This window comes from Pan paniscus, chromosome 18 (assembly GCF_029289425.2).
Source record: "Pan paniscus chromosome 18, NHGRI_mPanPan1-v2.0_pri, whole genome shotgun sequence".
Classification (NCBI taxonomy): domain Eukaryota; kingdom Metazoa; phylum Chordata; class Mammalia; order Primates; family Hominidae; genus Pan; species Pan paniscus.
In genome coordinates, this window is record NC_073267.2 from 85411318 (window position 1) to 85430656 (window position 19339).

The 19339-nt window shown below is 41.9% G+C and overlaps 1 protein-coding gene and 1 pseudogene across 2 annotated transcripts; both read right to left on the reverse strand.

Annotated features, from left to right (window-relative positions):
- Window positions 1-1105: 1105 nt before the first annotated feature.
- On the reverse strand, window positions 1106-9253 carry DUXB (double homeobox B). 2 transcript variants are annotated; one of them, XM_014341845.5, is made up of 5 exons: window positions 9186-9253; window positions 7805-7959; window positions 4638-4743; window positions 3759-3913; window positions 1106-2332 (listed from the first exon to the last, which is right to left on the reverse strand). In XM_014341845.5, the coding sequence occupies exons 1-5, from the start codon at window positions 9208-9210 to the stop codon at window positions 1736-1738; spliced, it is 1038 nt and encodes a 345-aa protein (XP_014197331.1). In that variant the 5' UTR covers window positions 9211-9253; the 3' UTR covers window positions 1106-1735. The 2 variants fall into 2 exon arrangements, with proteins under 2 accessions (XP_014197331.1, XP_024781774.1); XM_024926006.4 differs by lacking the exons at window positions 4638-4743; window positions 7805-7959.
- Window positions 9254-16807: 7554 nt separating this feature from the next.
- LOC100985524 (ATP synthase F(0) complex subunit B1, mitochondrial-like) lies at window positions 16808-17608 on the reverse strand (annotated as a pseudogene).
- Window positions 17609-19339: the final 1731 nt, after the last annotated feature.

Here is a 19339-nt window from a genome sequence, read left to right on the forward strand (position 1 = left end):
TAAATCAGACACCACCCCCTCAAGCTCACCTATAAAACCTTCTGCATTTCTCTGTGGAAGTGGCAAACCATTTTCTCCAGGACCCCTCTCTGCACAGAGAGCTCTTCTCTTTCTTTGGCCTCATTCTTAACCTCATTCTTGTGTGTCTGTATCCTAGTTTTCCGTGGCCATGGGACAGTGAACCTCAGGTGTTACCCCAGATGATGACACTGCTTTGGTATTAACACTGTTAAATAATTCTATCAGAATCTTTTCAGGTAGGCTTGCTCCACTAATGTGTGTGAATGTGCATGTGTTTTGATTCCCTAGATTAATGAAGGTGCAGCTCAAATTAGGAGCAACAAATTCAGCTGAGGCCAATTTAGCAATAAATACTAATGTCAAAATATTCTGGCACTTGTGCTTCAGCATGTAAACCCTAGAGAACCCCTTCACATAATGGACACAGACACTGGTAGGGATGTTCACTGCATAACTGTTTGTAGTAGTGCAAACTGGTATCTTTGTAAAACTAGATCTGTATGTACTGACCTTGTTTCCACACCTTTATATGGAATTGAAAGTATTGTATAATGGAACAGAATTCAAAAGGATAAGATAAACAAGTAATATTTTTCAAGGCTGGGCATGGTGGCTCACACCTGTAATCCCAGCACTTTGGGAGGCTGAGGTGGGTGGATCATGAGGTCAGGAGTTTGAGACCAGCCTGACCGACATGGTGAAACCCCGTCTCTACTAAAAATACAAAAATTAGCCAGGCATGGTGGCACACGCCTATAATCCCAGCAACTCAGGAGGCTGAGGCAGGAGAATCGCTTGAATCCGGGAGGCAGAGGTTGCAGTGAGCCGAGATTGCACCATTGCACTCCAGCCTGGGCGATAGAGCGAGACTCCGTCTCAAAAAAAAAACAAACGAATATTTTTCAAAGATATTTTTATTGTACCAAAGTAAACCCCACATACATCTTGTGGAGGCTAAAATCACTCTATCTCGGATGCTAACCCATGTGAAAGCAAAGTAAATGTGGCCTGAGAAGGACTCTGTACTTCTATATTTGAGTACTTGTGGATGAACTGTAACCTAGCTTAATAGACAAAATTGAAAACCTAACTTAGTAGTACGTATGTGTAACAGTAGCTAAGTCTTGGACAATTCCAGTGGCCATACTTCAACCACTCATACACTGCTAAGTGTTCAAACTCTGTTCAAATAAGGCATACACCAAGCTGTAACCAATCCAGCCATCCGTACCTCACTTCCAATTTTTATATGTCAGAAATTGCCAAGTTGTACTTATTTATTTATTTATTTTTTTGAGACGGAGTCTCACTCTGTCACCAGGCTGGAGTGCAGTGGCGTGATCTCGGCTCACTGCTACCTCCGCCTCCCAGGTTCAAGCGATTCTCGTGCCTTAGCCTCCTGGGTAGCTGGGACTACAGGCGCGCGCCACCACGCCCAGCCAATTTTTGTATTTTTAGTAGAGGCAGGGTTTCACCATGTTGGCCAGGCTGGTCTCAATCTCCTGACCTCGTGATCCGCCCGCCTTGGCCTCCCAAAGTGCTGGGATTATAGGTGTGAGCCACTGCGCCCGGCCAAGTTGTACCTTTTACTGGAGAACTCTGCATTACAGGAGTTGACCTAAAGGCTTGAGGTTTCCACATATTGCTGGGGCAATTAGCCAAGTGGATGACATGTTTCTCAGCTGAGTGTGCCTACTGCTGCCACAAGTCTGTCTCAGTGTGTCCCTTTGAGAGGGTCCCATTCAGCAAGCAGAGCCTGGCAGATCTCGTCCCACCTTTGCAAAATGTTCGATTTGTCAAACTGACCCAGATTTAGAGGTTGTTGCTCGCTGTGCTCAGGTTCAGGCTGAGAATGGCTCTTGACCTGTGGTACTCCCGAGCCAGTGTGTTCTTTGTGATTTTGGTGTTCTTCTTGGTAGTGGAGCCAGAAGGGAGTCAGAGTATCTAAGTCCTTTGTCAGAATTGGCAGTGTCAGGAGGTGATTCGGAATTATCAGAGGCTGATCAGAGTTCTCTCCTTCCTGCACAGCCTGTGTGGGCTGCATGATCATGACATTTGGTCCTTGGCTCACATGGAACCCGAAGGGATCCCAAGGAGCCTGGGTTGAAGGAAGAACAGGTGGAAGAGTTTTGTGCCCGCTGGAAGAATTTGAGCAAAAAAAATAATGAGAGCTGTCTGTGGGGAGGAACAGGTTGATTGGATGCCACCCAACAGTTGCATCTGGTCTCTCATTTGGGTCGTCTACCAATAAATTCACGGGCTCCATTCTGCTCTTCTTGAGGTACAGAGATCTTTGTTTCTGAAACCACATCTAAATGAGAAAAAGGGCGACATGACATCATAAGACATAAGCAATTGTAACTCTGCATCAGATACTCTATAAAACAAAGGAGCTATTAACCTAAGGACAAATCACAGGGTGATTTTATAGAGTTGGCTCTCTGAATCCATGGGTTCCGTCTGTATACCCTGATTCCAACAACCATGGATTGAAAATATTTAGAAGAAAACCCAATAAAAAAAATGCAACAATAAAAATAATACAAAGAAAAATACAGTTTAACAACTATTCACATAGCATTTACATTGTATTAGGTAGTACAAGTAATTTAGAGAGGTTTTAAAATACATGAGATGTGCACAGGTTATATTCAAATGCTACATCATTTTATATCAGGAACTTGAGCATCCTTGGAGTTTGGTATTCGAGAGAAGTTCCTGGAACCAATCCCTCATGGATACTGAGGGATGACTGTATATGAAATCATGTATGTACATGTTTGTTATTATTTATGTTATTACTTTTGTTTATTTTTGTTTTTTATGTGAGTTTGAGAAAAAGAAATCTTATACATTTTGTATGTGAAATTAACTCCAGTCCATGTGTTCATTTGTGTATATATGTGTGTGTAATGTGTATGTTTGTATATATATATAAACACACAAATACATACATTGAGGTTATAACACAGTTAGCAATTAAGTATAGGTGAGTTGAATCTCTGACTGGAAAGGAACGTGTTCTCCAATTCTCCCTCTAATTGCAACAATGGATCAGCAAAAAAGATCTCTTGACCAGGCTGACATTTTTTTCCTCTTCACGGATGTGTGCATAAGAATTCGTAGTTTGTGTACTTGTGTATTCATCTGATTAATGACTAACAAACACAAATAAATGTATTTGAGAGTTTGTGTCATAAGCCCATGGCTGTGCCTCCTCAGTCATGAGCCCTTAACATACGCTAAGTCACTATCCCCATAACTTAGGTAAAAGAAAATACTCCTTGGGGGCCAATTTTGTCCCTCAATGGGAGAACATTTGACTATGTCTGTGATTTATTTGGTTGTCACAAATAGGGGGAGAGAATGTGGGCAGTTGCTTTACTGGTATCTAGATGGTAGAGGCCAGGAATGCTGACCAATATCATACCATGCACAGGGTGTCCCCTCACAAGAATTATCTGAGCCAAAATGACAACACTCCCAAGGTTGTAGAAAATCTAACAATGTTCTCAAAATGGGTAGTTTCTGCTAGTGATTCCAAATCCGTGCACAGCAATTTGATTTGAAAATTCTTCCTTGACAAAAATGGGACTTTCAATGCCAGGCGTTTACCATCCCCCGTTTCCGCCCTTGATGACTTTGATAACCCAAGTCAGCTGGAAGTTTTTCAATAACACCTCCAGGGGGCAGTATCACAGGCAGGACATAGTTGGGGTCACAGACATAGAACTTACTTGAATTCTTGATTCCTGCAGGCCTGTTTGTTCAGCCAGTTTTTTTCTGGTAGCAATATCAGGGAATGGGTTCCTCTCAAAGGCTTGCACTAGTCTGTTTTTTTGAGTCCATGTGATGAATGTCTGTTTTTGTCGGGCTTCTTTAGGTAAGTATTCTAAAGGAGAACACAGAAGCTGTTAGGGGAATTTTCATATTCAAACCAGAAAAACAAACCCATGAAGATAATGCTGGCCATATTTGTTCTCTCTGAATCCCCGAGGCGGCAGAAGAGGTCATTGCTCTGCAGCAGGACCAAAAAGCCCAGAGCTAGGCTGGGCCCAGTGGCTCACGCCTGTAGTCCCAGCACTTCGGGAGGCCAAGGTGAGTGGATCACTTGAGGTTGGGAGTTCGAGGCCAGCCTGGCCAACTGGTAAAACCCCGTTTCTACTAAAAATACAAAAAATTAGCTGGGCGTGGTTGTGCACCTCTGTAGTTCCAGCTAGTTGGGAGGCTGAGGCAGAAGAATCACTTGAATCCAGGAGGCAGAGGTTGCAGTGAGCTGAGATCAGACCACTACACTTCAGGCAACAGAGTGAGACTCCATCTCAAAACAAAATACAAAAATAAAAAATAAAAAAATAAAAAGCCCCGAGCTTGCTTGTTAAGAACCTGACTGTCTCATTCAATTGTGGGAGGCCGCTCTGCCTATGGAGTAGCCATTCTTTTGTTTATTTACTTCTATAATAAACTTACTTTCACCTAAAAAAATTGTAGGATAATGTTTCTATCTCTGGTCACCAGGATGCCAGAACCAGCTATCCCTGGCTTCTGAGCTAAGAGACGTTGATGCAGAATTTGGGCACAACGTACTCTCAATGGGACCCATTGAGCATTCTTACCTTGAGTCAGATGCTGGGACTGGTCATGCCCCTGGGTTTGATCTTTTTCTGAGAAGCACTTATAATCCAGTTTTCTCTGTTTTACTCTGTAATTTTTAAACCAAACCTAAGTAGGAGAAGAAGATGTGATAGTCATACAACTCAGTGTATGTCAATATTGCCAAATATCAATTCAATTGAACAAAACTGATTTGACTGCCTGTGGCTGGAATAATGCCCACAAGAGAAAGGCAATCCATTATCCTAGGAATGATGCTGCTATTGGCATATGATTCAGGACCACACACGCATCTCCCTTCAAATCAAAGGAGCTTTTCTTTCATGGTCATTTTTTGTGGCATCCAGAGTAAATTTGTTTGATTTAGGAGACCCTATGAGGTCTCTCAAAGGATCGCGCGCTCTCTCTCTCTCCCTCCCTCCTAGCAGGACTTCGGTTTCTGAATATCTTTTCTTGATCCTCAACACTTCTTCATAGGAAATATCAGGTTTCATAACATGCAATACATATGGAATTAATTGCACAAAAATTTCTTTAAATAGGAGAGCAGAATTAGCCACAGTAAAGAGTTGGACTAACACTTATCAGTATTTCCTCTTAGTCATTTTTGTCCCGGGGTTAACAATAGATGAGGAGACTCCTAGCAAGCCACACACCTCATTTTGTCACCGTTGTCCCTAACAAAACCAATTGAACTCTTTGCTTGTTTCCTCATTACTAGAGTCAGAATTGCAATATATTTTCTAATGATTTCTAAGTGTTATTATTTTGATAATTAGATCATTCTTAAGAACATTTAGCATCTTAATGACAACGAATATCCAATAAACCACTCTTATATCATAGGCATTGTGCTAAAGCTGGCATCCTCAACCCCCGGGCCACAGGCAGTCCATGGCCTGTTAGGAACTGGGCTGCACAGCAGGAGGTGAGTGGAGGGCTAGTGAGCATTACCTGCCTGAGCTTCGCCTCCTGTCAGATCAGCTGCTGTGTTAGATTGTCATAGGAGCACAAACCCTACTGTGAACTGTGCAGTTGAGGGATCCAGGTTGTGAGCTCTTTATGAGAATCTAACTAATAGCTAATGCCTGATGACTGGTGGTGGGATAGTTTCATCCCGAAACCATTACCCACCCACCCTTGTCTGTGGAAATATTGTCTTCCACAAAACTGGTCTCTGGTACCAAAAAAATTGGAGACCCCTATGCTAAAAGGTTATATCTCTTCTCTAAATTAATGAATCAGAATAGTTTTAGTTAAGAAATCTTAAGTACAGATGGAAACTGGAAACAAGTGAAAAAAGTATAAACACTATGGCAGAGGTAACCTCCAGCTACGTCATTTCCTGAACTTGTCATTTTCACCATGATTCCAAGTGGGACCGGTACCTCTCTCAAAGCCAATTACCAGTATTCCCATAGAATGTACTTTTGTTACTGGGACTTGAGTAATCCTTGCCTCTCACATCCAGTATAGATACATGAAGAGACAAGTAAAATTTCTTCTCTCCTATATCCTCTCAGACTGAGATCCTTATAGCCAATGGCTTGTTGGAGACTATACATATGATGCAAAACCCAGAACTCATTATTTTCCTCTAAAAACACATTTTCACTTGGTCTTCGTTGGTTTAATTACTATTTTCTCTGATAGAATTATATTCTTTACAGGTATCTCTTTTTCTTTCTTTATTTGAGACAAAGTCTTGCTATATTGTCCAGGTTGGAGTGCAGTGGCTATTCACAGGCATGATCCCACTACTGGTCAGCATGAGAGTTTTGATCTGCTTTGTTTCTGACCTGAGCTGGCTCACTCCTCCTTAGGCACCCTGGCGGTCCCCAGCTCTTGGCATGTCACCGTATTGATGCCAAACTTACTGCAGGCACTCAATCCGCACAACACAGGCACAGTATAGCACAGAATGCCTGGGCTCAAACGATTCTCCTGCCTCAACCTCCTAAGTAGCTGGGAGTACAGGTGCACACCACCATGAGAAGGAATCACAGATAACTTCTTTTTTTTGGTAGACATGGTCTCGCTCTGTCTGCCAGGCTGAAGTGCAGTGGTGCAATCACGGCTTACTGCAGCCTTGACCTCCTGGGCTCAAATGATCCCTCCACCTAAGCCCCCGAGTAGCTGGGACTGCAGGTGTGGACCAACACACCCAGCAAATTAAAATACATTTTTTTGGAGAGATGGGGTTTTACTGTGTTGTCCAGGCTGGTCTTGAACTCCTGGCCTCAAGTGATCTTCCACTCTCAGCCTCTGAAAATGTTGGGATTACAGGTGTGGGTCACCCTACCCAGTCCAGGTATCTTTCTGATAACTGAAGAGATTTAACTTAAGTTTCATTTTATATCAGTTATTCTATTTAAAATAATTCAGTATGGAATTTTATTTCAAACACTATGTGTATGAATCACATTTGAGACATTAAATTAAGAAATAGCCTGAGACTTCGGAATGCACATGCATTCTTACCCCAGTTTCCTTGTAATTACATATTAATAATCTATCTGAATATTCTAATACTAAAATATAGGACATAATTATCATGGTGATTTCATTTCCTATATTCTCTAAATCTCAAAATATGACTTAATTACCTATTGGGAGAGACTGAGCCAGTATATTCTCCTTCCCCATTAGTGAATACAAATGATATTTCCGCCTTTGGTAAAATACATAAACCGCATCCTTGTTTTTATTTGTTTTCTTTTCTTTTTTTTTTTTGAGACAGAGTCTCGCTTTGTCTTCCATGCTGGAATGCAGTGGCGTGATCTCTGCTCACTGCAAGCTCCCCTCCCGGGTTCACACCATTCTCCTGCCTCAGCCTCCAGAGTAGCTGGGACTACAGGCACCTGCCACCACGCCCGGCTAATTTTTTTTGTATTTTTAGTAGAGATGGGGTTTCACCATGTTAGCCAGGATGGTCTCCATCTCCTAACCTCGTGATCCGCCTGCCTTGGCCTCCCAAAGTGCTGGGATTACAGGCGTGAGCCACCGCGCCCAGCCTTTTTATTTGTTTTCTAATTTTGTAGAACAGGAAAACGTTTCTTAGCAAAATACGTGATATAACCTGATATAAGAGAATTGGCAAAAGCGCTGGGCCTAGTCTTTCTCTTTACCATGGTTCTGACAGATAATGAAGTAGTAATCTAATGCCTACCTGAATATTAGATTCTGGAACCCCAATTTCTTTGGCCAGTTGTTCTCTGGCAGCTTTATCAGGGAAAGGGTCATGTTGAAACCATGATTGGAGGATATCCTTTTGACTCTGGTTATACTGAATTCTGTTTCTCCAGAATTCTTTTTGAAGTATGCCTGATGAACAGAAAAGGGGGAGAATAGCGTGAATAATGTATTTATGGGTTTAAATCTGTGGTTTGATTAAATTAATTTATTTTGAGACAGAGTCTCACTCTATCGCCCAGATTGGAGTGCAGTGGTGCAGTTTCGGGTCAATGCGACCTCCGCTCCTGGGTTCAAGCGATTCTTAAGCCTCAGCCTCTGGAATAGCTGTGACTACAGGTATGCACCACTGTGCCTGGCTATTTTTTTTTCTTTGTAGAGATGAGGTCTCATTATCTTGCCCAGGCTGGCCTCGAACTCCTGGGTTCAATTGATCCTCCTGTCCTGGCCTCCCCATTTTGTTAATTATTATTATTATTATTATTATTGTTACTATTTTTTGAGATGGAGTCTCGATCTGTCGCCTAGGCTGGAGTGCAGTGGTACCATGTCAGGTCACTGCAAGCTCCGCCTCCCAGGTTCACGCCATTCTCCCCGGTCAGCCTCCTGAGTAGCTGGGGTGCCACCACACCGGCTAATTTTTTGTATTTTTTAGTAGAGACAGGGTTTCACCGTGTTAGCCAGGATGGTCTCGATCTCCTGACCTCGTGATCTGCCCACCTTGGCCTCCCAAAGTGCTGGGATTACAGGAGTGAGCCACCGCGCCCGTATTGTTAATTATTACTCTGTATTTTTACTTTAGGCATAGAGCTAAAGTCATGCTAAATTGGGTATATAAACATTTAAATATATATATTAGAAAACGATAATCAATGACCTAAGTTTCCAAAGACAGAACTTACAGAAAATGTACAAAATTACCAAAAGAGGAAGCAGTAGGGAGGAGGAAAATTAATAAAAATCAATGAAAAAAGTGAAACTCATGGAACAATTGAACAGGTGAAATAAGACACACAGGAACTGGTACTTCTAATGAAAAAGAATATATCTCAGTAAAATTCAGTAGGCTGCATTAGACAGTTCATACATTCTCCCCTCCACATAAACTGTCAACTTTAAAACTTTAGGTAGATGACCCTTGTATGGGACTCATGGCTGCCATCTTACATTTCAAATTCAAGAGTCCAACTTCAAAGCACCCATGGCTGTTCTGACACAATTTATCAGCGAAAAACAGCTGCTGCTCTACCAGTCTGTACCTCTAATCATGTTTGTGCTATAAACTTTGACAAACTCTGAAAAATAAGCAAGGCATGCAGCAATCCCAAAGAACAGAGAAAAGGCTGATGGCAACTTACCACCTGAAGTGCCCTCCAAATTCATCTTGGGCAGAAGACCTGGACTCCACGGAGATCAGCGAGTAACTGAGCAGCTCCCAAAGACACAGGCTTTATATAGGGTCAAGGTGACCCGCCCCTTTCTTAAATAGCTTTCAATTTAAGCCCCTCATTAAATATTTAACACCTGTAGAAAGAAACTTGAAGTAATTAGATTAACTGGAAGTACAGATTATACGTGGTGATTTTGTCTTCTTCATAATACCTTTCTAAATATGACTCTTGTTTAATTATTTCAGTTTGGCCATATTAGTTTCTACATTATAAGAATGTCCTTACCTTACTTTGCATTTTTTGTTTTCCTCGGCTCTTCTGAAACTCATGTCTTTTCACCATTGCGATGGTGCTATCTGTGTGTCAACTTGGCTGCTCTACGCTCCCTATTTTTTCAATAAAACACGAATCTAAGCATTGCGATGAAGGTATTTTGCAGACGTGATTGGGTTATATAATCAGTTGGCTTTCAGTAAATGAGATTATCCTGGATAATCTGGGTGGGTTATTTTCTATCAGTTAAAGGTCAATCAGTTAAAGAGCAAAGCTGAGGTTGCCCTGGAGGGTGGGGGTGGTGGAAATCACATCTTGGGGGGGTGGGGGTGGTGGAAATCACGTCTGGCTGGGTGTGGTGACTCAAGCCTGGAATCCCAGCACTTTGGGAGGCTGAGGCAGCAGGATCGCTTGAGCCCAGGAGTTAAATTTCAGCCTGAGAAACACAGGAAGACCTTATCTTATTTATGTAAAAATTTAAAAAAATTCCGTAAGTGCTCAGCTGCTTCATCTGCTGTTTTAGGAGTTTCCACCTGCTTTTCTGAAGGGCCTACCCTACAGAATTTATTCCTGCCTACCCAGACCCTACAATTATAGAAGTGAGTTTTGTATTGCTGTGGCCTGAATGTTTATGTAGCCTCAAAATTCATATGTCGAAATCTTCACCACCAAGGTAATGGCATTAGGAGGTGGGGCCTTTGGATAGTGACTAAGTCATGAGGGTGGAGTCCTCATGAAGGGGATTAGTGTCTTTATCAAAGAGAGCAGACAGGGGGAGGGAGAGAGGGAGATCCCTGTGATCCTTCTGCCACGTGAGGTTAGAGTGAGAAAATGACTGTCTACTAGGAAGTGGGTCCTCACCAGACACCTAACCTGATTGTACTTCCCAGTCTCCAGAACTATGAGAAATAAATTTCTGTTGTTGATAAGCTAGCCAGTCTATGGTATTTTGTTATAGCAGCCTGAATGGACTAAGGCATATATATGTCTTTATATATATATATGTACAAGTGTGTATGTGTATAGATACCTATATATTTATAATATAAACACACACAGGCATACACACATATATTATATATAGTTCACTAGTTAATAGCTGACCTCGGAACACTACTGATTGTTTCTCTGATGGAACCCTGAATGATACAGATGTTGGTGTGCCCAAAATCATAATTACTGTCATGCGCATCCGTGTGAAGAGACAACCAAGCGGGCTTTGTGTGAGCAACAAGGCTGTTTATTTCACCTGGGTGCAGGTGGGCTGAGTCTGAAAAGAGAGTCAGCAAAGGGTGGCGGGATTATCGTTAGTTCTTATAGGTTTTGGGATGGGCGGTGGATTAGGAGAAATGTTTTGTGGGCAGGGGGTGGATCTCACAAAGTACATTCTCAAGGGTGGGGAGAATTACAAAGAACCTTCTTAAGGATGGGGGAGATTACAAAGTACATTGATCAGTTAGGGTGGGACAGAAAGGAATCACAATGGTGGAATGTCATCAGTTAAGGCTATTTTCACTTATTTTGTGGATCTTCAGTTGCTTCTGGCCATCTGGATGTATACGTGCAGGTCACAGGGGATATGATGGCTTAGCTTGGGCTCAGAGGCCTGACATTTACTGCTTTCTTTTGCATTAAATGAATAGTTTCTAATATAGCATTATTTTTCTTTTTTTAGAGACAGGGACTGGCTCTGTCACTGGAGCCTCAAACTCCAGGGCTAAAGTGATCCCCCTGCCTTGGCCTCTGAAAGTGCTGGGATTATAGGCATTAGCCACTATTTCTGGCCAACATTTTCTTTTTTTTTTTTTTGAGATGAAGTATGGCTCTGTGACTCAGGCTGGAGTGCAGTGGCTCAGTCTCTGCCCACTGCGATCTCCATCTGCCAGGTTCAAGCGACTTTCCAGCCTCAGCCTTCTGAGTAGTTGGGATTACAGACTTGTGCCACCACACCAGGCTAATTTTTGTATTTTCAGTAGAGACGGGGTTTCACCATGATGGCCAGGCTGGTCTCGAACTCCTGGCCTCAGATGATACATCTGCTTCGGCCTCCCAAAGTGTTGGGATTACAGGTGTGAACCACCATGCCCAGCCTGGTCAACATTTTTATTAATGATTTTTTGCTGTATAGTTTGAGTGTTTAAAAGTGGTTTTGGCCAGGCCAAGGTACAGGGATTAAAGGCCTGAGCCACTGTGCCCAGCCTTTTGCAGAACTATAATAAGAATAATCTAATATGACAGACTTCAACTTGCTTCTAACCTGACAGGCCCCCCCCACCCTTTTTTTTTTCTTTTTCTAACACAGAGTTCTCATAGATAACTATGAAAAATATTTAGTTTATAATTAAACATGAGGCAAGAAAAACTGAGCCCTTCCACTCCTTGCCCCCGCCAATTCGGAGGTTAAAGCAACATTCATAAGACAAGGTTAAAATTATGGCAGGGACTTAAACTTTTCTTTTCTTTTCTTTTTTTTTTTTTTTTTTGAGACGGAGTCTTGCTCTGTCGCCCAGGCTGGAGTGCAGTGGCGTGATCTCCGCTCACTGCAAGCTCCGCTGCCTCCTGGGTTCATGCCATTCTCCTGGCTCAGCCTCCTGAGTAGCTGGGACTACAGGTGCCCGCCACCATGCCTGGCTAATTTTTTTGTATTTTTATTAGAGACGGGGTTTCACCATGTTTGCCAGGATGGTCTCAATCTCCTGACCTCATGATCCGCCTGCCTTAGCCTCCCAAAGTGCTGGGATTACAGGCGTGAGCTACCACGCCCGGCCTACTTTTCTAAAAAATAGGCATAGTTAACCAATAACCTGCCATCAATCAGCTTGTTTTTCTATAAGTGTTGAGCACTCTGGAGTCACGTAGCCAGGGGTTACAAAATTTATAACTTCCCCAGCTACCCCTATAAATAACATTGCAAATGTAAAACTCAAAGAAAGAGTGTGTGAGATATTTTTCAGATTTGGCACTTTAGCAGATCAAAAGCCCCTCCTGGTCTGTGAGACCCCCCTCCCAGAAACTAACTCAGCTGCATAAAGGCAGTTTTACACACCTCTGTGATTTCATCAATTGTTTCTCAGCACCCTGCCCGCCAAAATATCCTAAAAAAGCCCTGGCCTCGGAATTATCAGGGAGATGGGTTTGAGAAGTTTCTCCTTGTTCTCACTTGGCTGGCCCTGTGATGATTAACCTCTTTCTTTGCTGTAATACCTGTTGTTCTCAGGGCATCTGGCTTTCTGGGCAGTAGACAAGATAAACCCAACTGGTTATTACAATTTTACCTTAATTACCTCTTTGAAGGCCCTATCTCCAAACACCCTCACATTTGAAGGTACTAGGGGTTTGGACTTCAACATATGAATCATATGAATGGGGGATTGGGCAGAATTCAGGCCATGACAGCCCTCCAAGGGTTAAATCCTGATTTTGACACCTGAGCTTGAGTCCCTATTTCTGTCTCCTAAGGCTTTAGTGTCCACGTGACCAGGACTGGAACATGCCTTGTCAGATCCGGGACCTCAACCTTGAGGCTTCCCCTCCCTGGGTTTTTAGGCACTAGAAGTCTGAGGAGGACACAAGTGAAAGGGGCTTGTTGGGGCCTCTGGGCCTTCCCGTGAGCGATTGTCTTTGTGGAGGAAACTGGGATCTTGCTGCACGCAAGCCTGTGACATGACCCGCTCTTAACTAAGTCCTTGCTTAGCCTGAGTCCCAGGGCCTCGGGAATCCTTTGTGCAGTGTCAGGGCCTCCCTGAAACGTGCAGACGCCTTTTCACAGAGGCCCTCAGTGGCTAGGGGATGTGGGCACCCGCTGGCGGGAGCTGTCACGCACATCCGTGTGAAGGGACCACCAAACAGGCTTTGTGTGAGCAACAAGGCTATTTATTTCACCTGGGTGCAGGCAGGCTGAGTCCAAAAAGAGAGTCAGCAAAGGGTGGTGGGATTATCATTAGTTCTTATAGGTTTTGGGATAGGCGGTGGAGTTAGGAGCAATGTTTTGTGGGCAGGGGGTGGATCTCACCAAGTACATTCTCAAGGGTGGGGAGAATTACAAAGAACCTTCTTAAGGATGGGGGAGATTACAAAGAACCTTCTTAAGGGTGGGAGAGATTACAAAGTACATTGATCAGTTAGGGTGGGGCAGAAACAAATCACAAGGGTGGAATATCATCAGTTAAGGTTATTTTCACTTCTTTTGTGGATCTTCAGTTGCTCCAGGCCATCTGGAGGTATACTTGCAGGTCACAGGGGATATGATGGCTTAGCTCGGGCTCAGAGGCCTGACAGGAGCTGGGACACCTGAGCCACCTGGGAGAGGCCCAGGACCCTAAACAGACAGGCCCCCTGGCCCTCAGCAGCCCCGACTGCCCCAGAAAGTCATGCCCACAAGGAGCCTTGAGGTCACTGTGGTCTTTCCTGCAGACATTGGTTGTTTGAGAGAACAAATATCTGGCAAACAGTCAAGAACAGACATAGAAAGTCCAAATATGAAACATTACAAAGAGTACGCTGCTACATATGCCCTAGGAATGAAAAAGTTAAGAGGATGTTGGAGTGATTTTATAATACATTTGAAGATTTAGATGAAATGGATATATTCTTAGAAAATTTCAACTTCCCAAAACTGATCTAAAGATAAATGGTTGTCTTCTAATTGTTTAAAGTATAGAATCAGTAGTCAACAATGTTTCCATGAAAATAATGTCAGAGCCAGGCAGAGTCACTTTAAATTTCAAGCATTTAATAAAGGAATAAATGAAGCCAATATCAGTCATGAACATAGATACCAAAATCTTAAACTACTGGCACCTCTAATCTAGAAATACATAAAAAGGGTATGTCATAAGCTAGTTGAATTTTTCTAAAATCACAGTGTTTTAAAATAATCACATGAACAGATTATGGAAGAAAAAAATACCATCATCACAACAGATGAAAACATTTAAAAACTTAAAAATTCAGAGAGACTTTGGATTTTTGAGGGAAGAAACTGAGAACAATAGAAATAAAAGGGAACCCCTTAAGCCCCTATTTGGTAATACATATTTGGAGATATACCTAATGTGAAGCTTGGAGATGTGGCAATGATGTTGTTTCTACCCCAATTTAGTATTTTACTGCAGTTCTCAGCCAAATAGTTAGGAAGAAAATGAAAGTAGAAGTATTGGAAATAAATAAGAATACTTTTATTGGCAGATGATGTGATTGTGTGCATACAAAATCCAGTGAATCCACAGATTGACTGTTTTTTTCAAATTTCTGTTGATATATGCTATGTGTTGTCAACTGAAGAATAAGGTTCATAAATATGGAAAGGAGAGCTTTGTTTTTCATAAAGGATTATAGCCTGCAGGGTGGCCGTTCTGACAAACTGGGAAGCATAGCTCCCCAGCCAGAAACTAGGAATAGACACTTCAAGGGTCCAAAGAATAAGACAGGAATTTATGCTGAATGGGATGGCCAGATATACATATTCAATGAGCTATAGAAAAAATAATGCATATTTATGAAGAGAAACAAATATATATGCAATTGAGCTTCATGCCTCTCTGTAGGACCCACGTTCAAGAAACGGCGGCATCAGCGTGATCCCAGGGTGGAGTGTTGTGCTCTTTGACATCCAAAGGTGAAGTAGAGACACAAAAACCCTCACTGGGCATTTGTCATAGACTGGCCAGAATGATTCCATGGTTGGTGGTCTCTCATCAGGAAGAAAAGCTCATCAGTTGTTATGTTGAAACTGCTAAAAGAAGGGAGAGCAGTCAAGCAGTTGACACAATGGCGGAATCTTTTGAAAGGGCTGGTTTCTGTTTAGCCCTTACAGAAGAAAGCTTAATGATGGTCAGTGAAAGAGCAGGTATTAACGAGCTGTGTCTGACTTCCCATCCTGTCATGGCCGAGAACTCAGTTTTCTAGGTTAACTCTTAGGTCCCCTTGGTTAAGACGTGGTCTGTTCGGTAGGTTGGGCCCTTAAAATTTTATTTTTATTTCTCAGTTTCATAACAGAGGAGAAAAGCTATTCTTTCTTATCTTGTCCAAATTCAACTTTCAGTAATTTAAAGAATATCAACACAATATCTAACTATATTTTTAGAAATATTTTTTACTATGTGTGTATGCATATATTTATGTGTATTCAAGAATAATTAATAGCAAGCTTTACTTTGTTTCATTTTGATAATTATTGTACCATACATTAATTAGGCAACTTGCTTTAAAATTAAACATTGTGTCTCTAGTAAGGACTAGTTAATTCCAGAACCCCAGGGATGGACAGGGGCCCACTGTTCTCAAGTGGGTAATTGTGATGAGATGGTTACTAAGGGTAGACGGTAATGACTGGTTAAGTCCGGAACCCAGGTTGATGGGAAACACCCCCTTCAGAATAATAGAAGAAAGGGGGGATGCCTTCTGTTTTCTTTTTCCTTTCTTCCTCCTCTGTTCTCTCTTCCCAGATGGGTAGTTATGTCTTCATACCACAGGACACGCCCCTTGGATGCATCCCCTAAAAGTGGGAAAAGTTTAATTTCCCCAAACCTTAAACTGTTTGGCTTATAAATGAACTAGGAGAAAATTACAAAAGTCAGCCTTGGAACCCAGTGCCCCTGTGCAGGAAGTCCTCAGATTAGCCTCTTCAGTGTTTCATAACTGAGAGCAGAAGAGGAAGAACAGGGCTAAGCCTGTTGGGTAGGGCAAATGGCATCCCTTCCCCTCAAATAAAAGATTAACACCCATTTTTATTACTTAAGGGACCAATTACCATTCTCCCACTGGTCCTTGATAATGTCTAAATACCTCACACCTCTTTGGGGCAAACATATAATCTCCAAGATCAGTGCTCACTTAATATTTACCTGTCCTCTGAATACATCTTTCTAATAGCCCTATTTCTCCCAGGAAAGCTACCTAAATCATTAACTAATAGCTTCAACCTAGACAGTCTTACCTCAGAGGTTTAGAAATATCCCACACTTATTCAGAAAAGCCCTAGCAAAAAAAATCTAACTGAGCAGTCTCTTCAGGGGGGATAACTTCTTTTTATTTCATTCAATTGTCGCTTTATTGCAAGACGGTTGAATTACAAATTTAAACTATAACCTGGTAATCTTTAGTCAGGCAGCAAGTTTTAATAAAGGCAAACTGCTTATTCAGAAGTGATCAGGGAACAACTCAAATGCAGAGTAAGAAGGATGAGAAACATCTAACTGGCTGATATATTTCATTCTCTCACTATATGAAATAAACTTTTCATTTTTAGGAGAGGTAAACTATAACTTCAGTAGACACAAATACAGAAATATTTTGTCACATAGACTACCTTCCATTTAGTCAGTCAACTGTTTCTAGCTGTCTCAATTGGGACAGATACATTTACATAACTGGCTGTGCTTGAGCCTTCTTTGCCAGCAGCTTTAGGTCTGTAATGCACTTGGCAATTGTCTCCTTTTCCTACTGTGCAGAGATGCTCTGCACCACATGCTTCTCCACCCAATTTATAATGTGCTCTTGTTCCTTTTGATGCATCATGTTCGTGGATATATGATAGTCCAGGCAATTCTTTACTTCCTTATGTAGTCTATACAGTTGTTCCTGGTAAGTAAACTCTGAAGCCATAGGAATGTTTTTCCTCTGCACATCAAAAAGTAATGGCAGTACATGCTGTGACTTCTCAAATCAGTTGCATCCTGGATTTGTTTGATGGAAGCCTGCTTTGCCTCTTCTAGTTGGACAAGTTTTTGCTCATTGAGTTTATCAGCAAATTCTGCAAGAGAGGCACCATATTTTTTAATTGCATAGACAAGTAACCCTACTACTGATATGGTAGAGAAGGTCTCTGTAGTAATCACATATATTTCTTTGGATAAAGCATACAAAATAAGTCCAATTCTGAGCACATAGGGTCCTGTTACACCAGCTTTAGGATAAAGAAACAGGAAGAATTCCTCAGGGATCAGTCCAAGATGAACTTTTCCTCCATATTCAGGAAGAGGTGGTAGAAGGGCAAGGTGTGGCTGCACTGTGTGAAAGGTCCTTGTTGCCTGCAATACCCCTGGACCTAGGAAGGCTGCATTCTTCAGAGAGAGGGCCACTGTGGTGGCAGCAAAAAGTACCACCCAGGACAGCATGGTCAGTGAAGGTCCAGGCAGCAATCTTAGCATCCCTGTGAGAGGGGAGATAACTTCTGCAGTATGCAGATAACCTCTTTATCTGCACCCCCTTCACAGGACTCCAGGGTCACTAGGGCTCATCAGGGAAAGGGAACCCAGAAGCCTGGCATGCCGGCAAAAGCATAAAAATTTTTTACCAGTCAGACTTCAGGCCTCTCTCTCTCTATGCAAACCATTTGTAGGAATGGTAAAAATCACTGTATTCTCTGCCCCTCCATGAATGACTTCTGATTTCCCTTCTTGAATTTTCCTTTCTCTGAGCTACCTCTGGAGACTTTAAGTGTTTTAAAAACTCCTTACCACCTCTTTAAAAATACCTCATATGCTCATGGTTAAGTCATAACCTTAGTTAAGACTTATTGGTTTCACCTGTGAGGTTACTTTTGATAATGTTCAAAGGCCAGAAATATTGTTCGTTTGGGCTGGATAAAGTAGGGTAATAAGAGATGTAAGAGCATTTTTTTTTAAGAGCGCTATGGTTAAAAGTCAGCTTAATTAAAAGCAGATAGCCAAGCAGATACATATATTACAGTGTAAATGTTCATGAATATCAAGCAGAATGAGAGTTAACTGAATGGACTGAACTAATAGAAGAGTGAAGTAATCTTTTTGACTTTTTGCAAAATCTTTGTTTTTCAGAGCCAAGAAAACTTTTCTTTTGAGCTATTTACTACAGCTTTTCACAATTCAGTATACTCCTGTGAACAAAATTTGGAGCATATTTGTTTCTCTCTACCTGATTTCTCCAGAATTTGGAAACTATTTGTGAGTATTCTTAATGCGTGGCAATATAGTTATTGGCATAAGTACAATTAGAATGTTTTCTTTTGCGACAGTACACCATGGTAGAAACTGGCTGTTTTACCAGGGCTTTGACTGGAATGGCATGCTTTCCTTTAAGGAATCAAGCTTGACTTATAGTGCCAATACAAGTCCCTTGGGGAGTCTGGCCTCATACCTTGTCTACACAGTCCCTGTACAGGGACCTAACCTGTGGTGAGTAAAGAATGTCACTGTCTAACAGGCCCAGGTGCCCCAAGTTTTCTAGAGACCTCAGAGGAGAGAAATCTACCCTCCTCATAGGTATTTGAGGGTACAAAACCATGGCTGTGCTTGGCTTTTAAAATGTCTTATCTGAGATTTCTTATGGAACGGAGTTCCATCAAAGCCAATTTTAAAAGCCTATGTAAAAATAATTATCCTTGCTGCACTTTATGCAAACAATCAGGCCAAATATAATAAGACTGAAGTTTATTTTGCAAACAAATCATTCCTATCCTGATTTTAATAAAAAGGAGGATTGTAAAGAGAAAACCTATGTTTCACAATTTATGGTACACCTACTATTACATTCTAATGTCATTAGTTGTTTTTAAGTTTTTGTCCGCATTTTAGCCTAACCCTGCTTATTTCTGTGAACCAACCAGTGATCTCTCGCTGCAGCTCAGAAGAAACAAAGGAGATGGGTTATTTAGAAATCTGGACCAATATTTGAGTTCTGGGCACACTGAAATAAGTTGGCAGCCCAAGTCTTAGCAGGCATGACCATGGCCACCAGTTACCTGGGTGTGTTGGCAGCCTCAATTTTTTGGAGCTGTCCTCATTCCCTTATTTTACTTTGGTCCATGTCTTCTAAATCTAGTAACACGATTTGTCTCCTGTTGCCTTCAGGCCATCAAGCTTCAGATC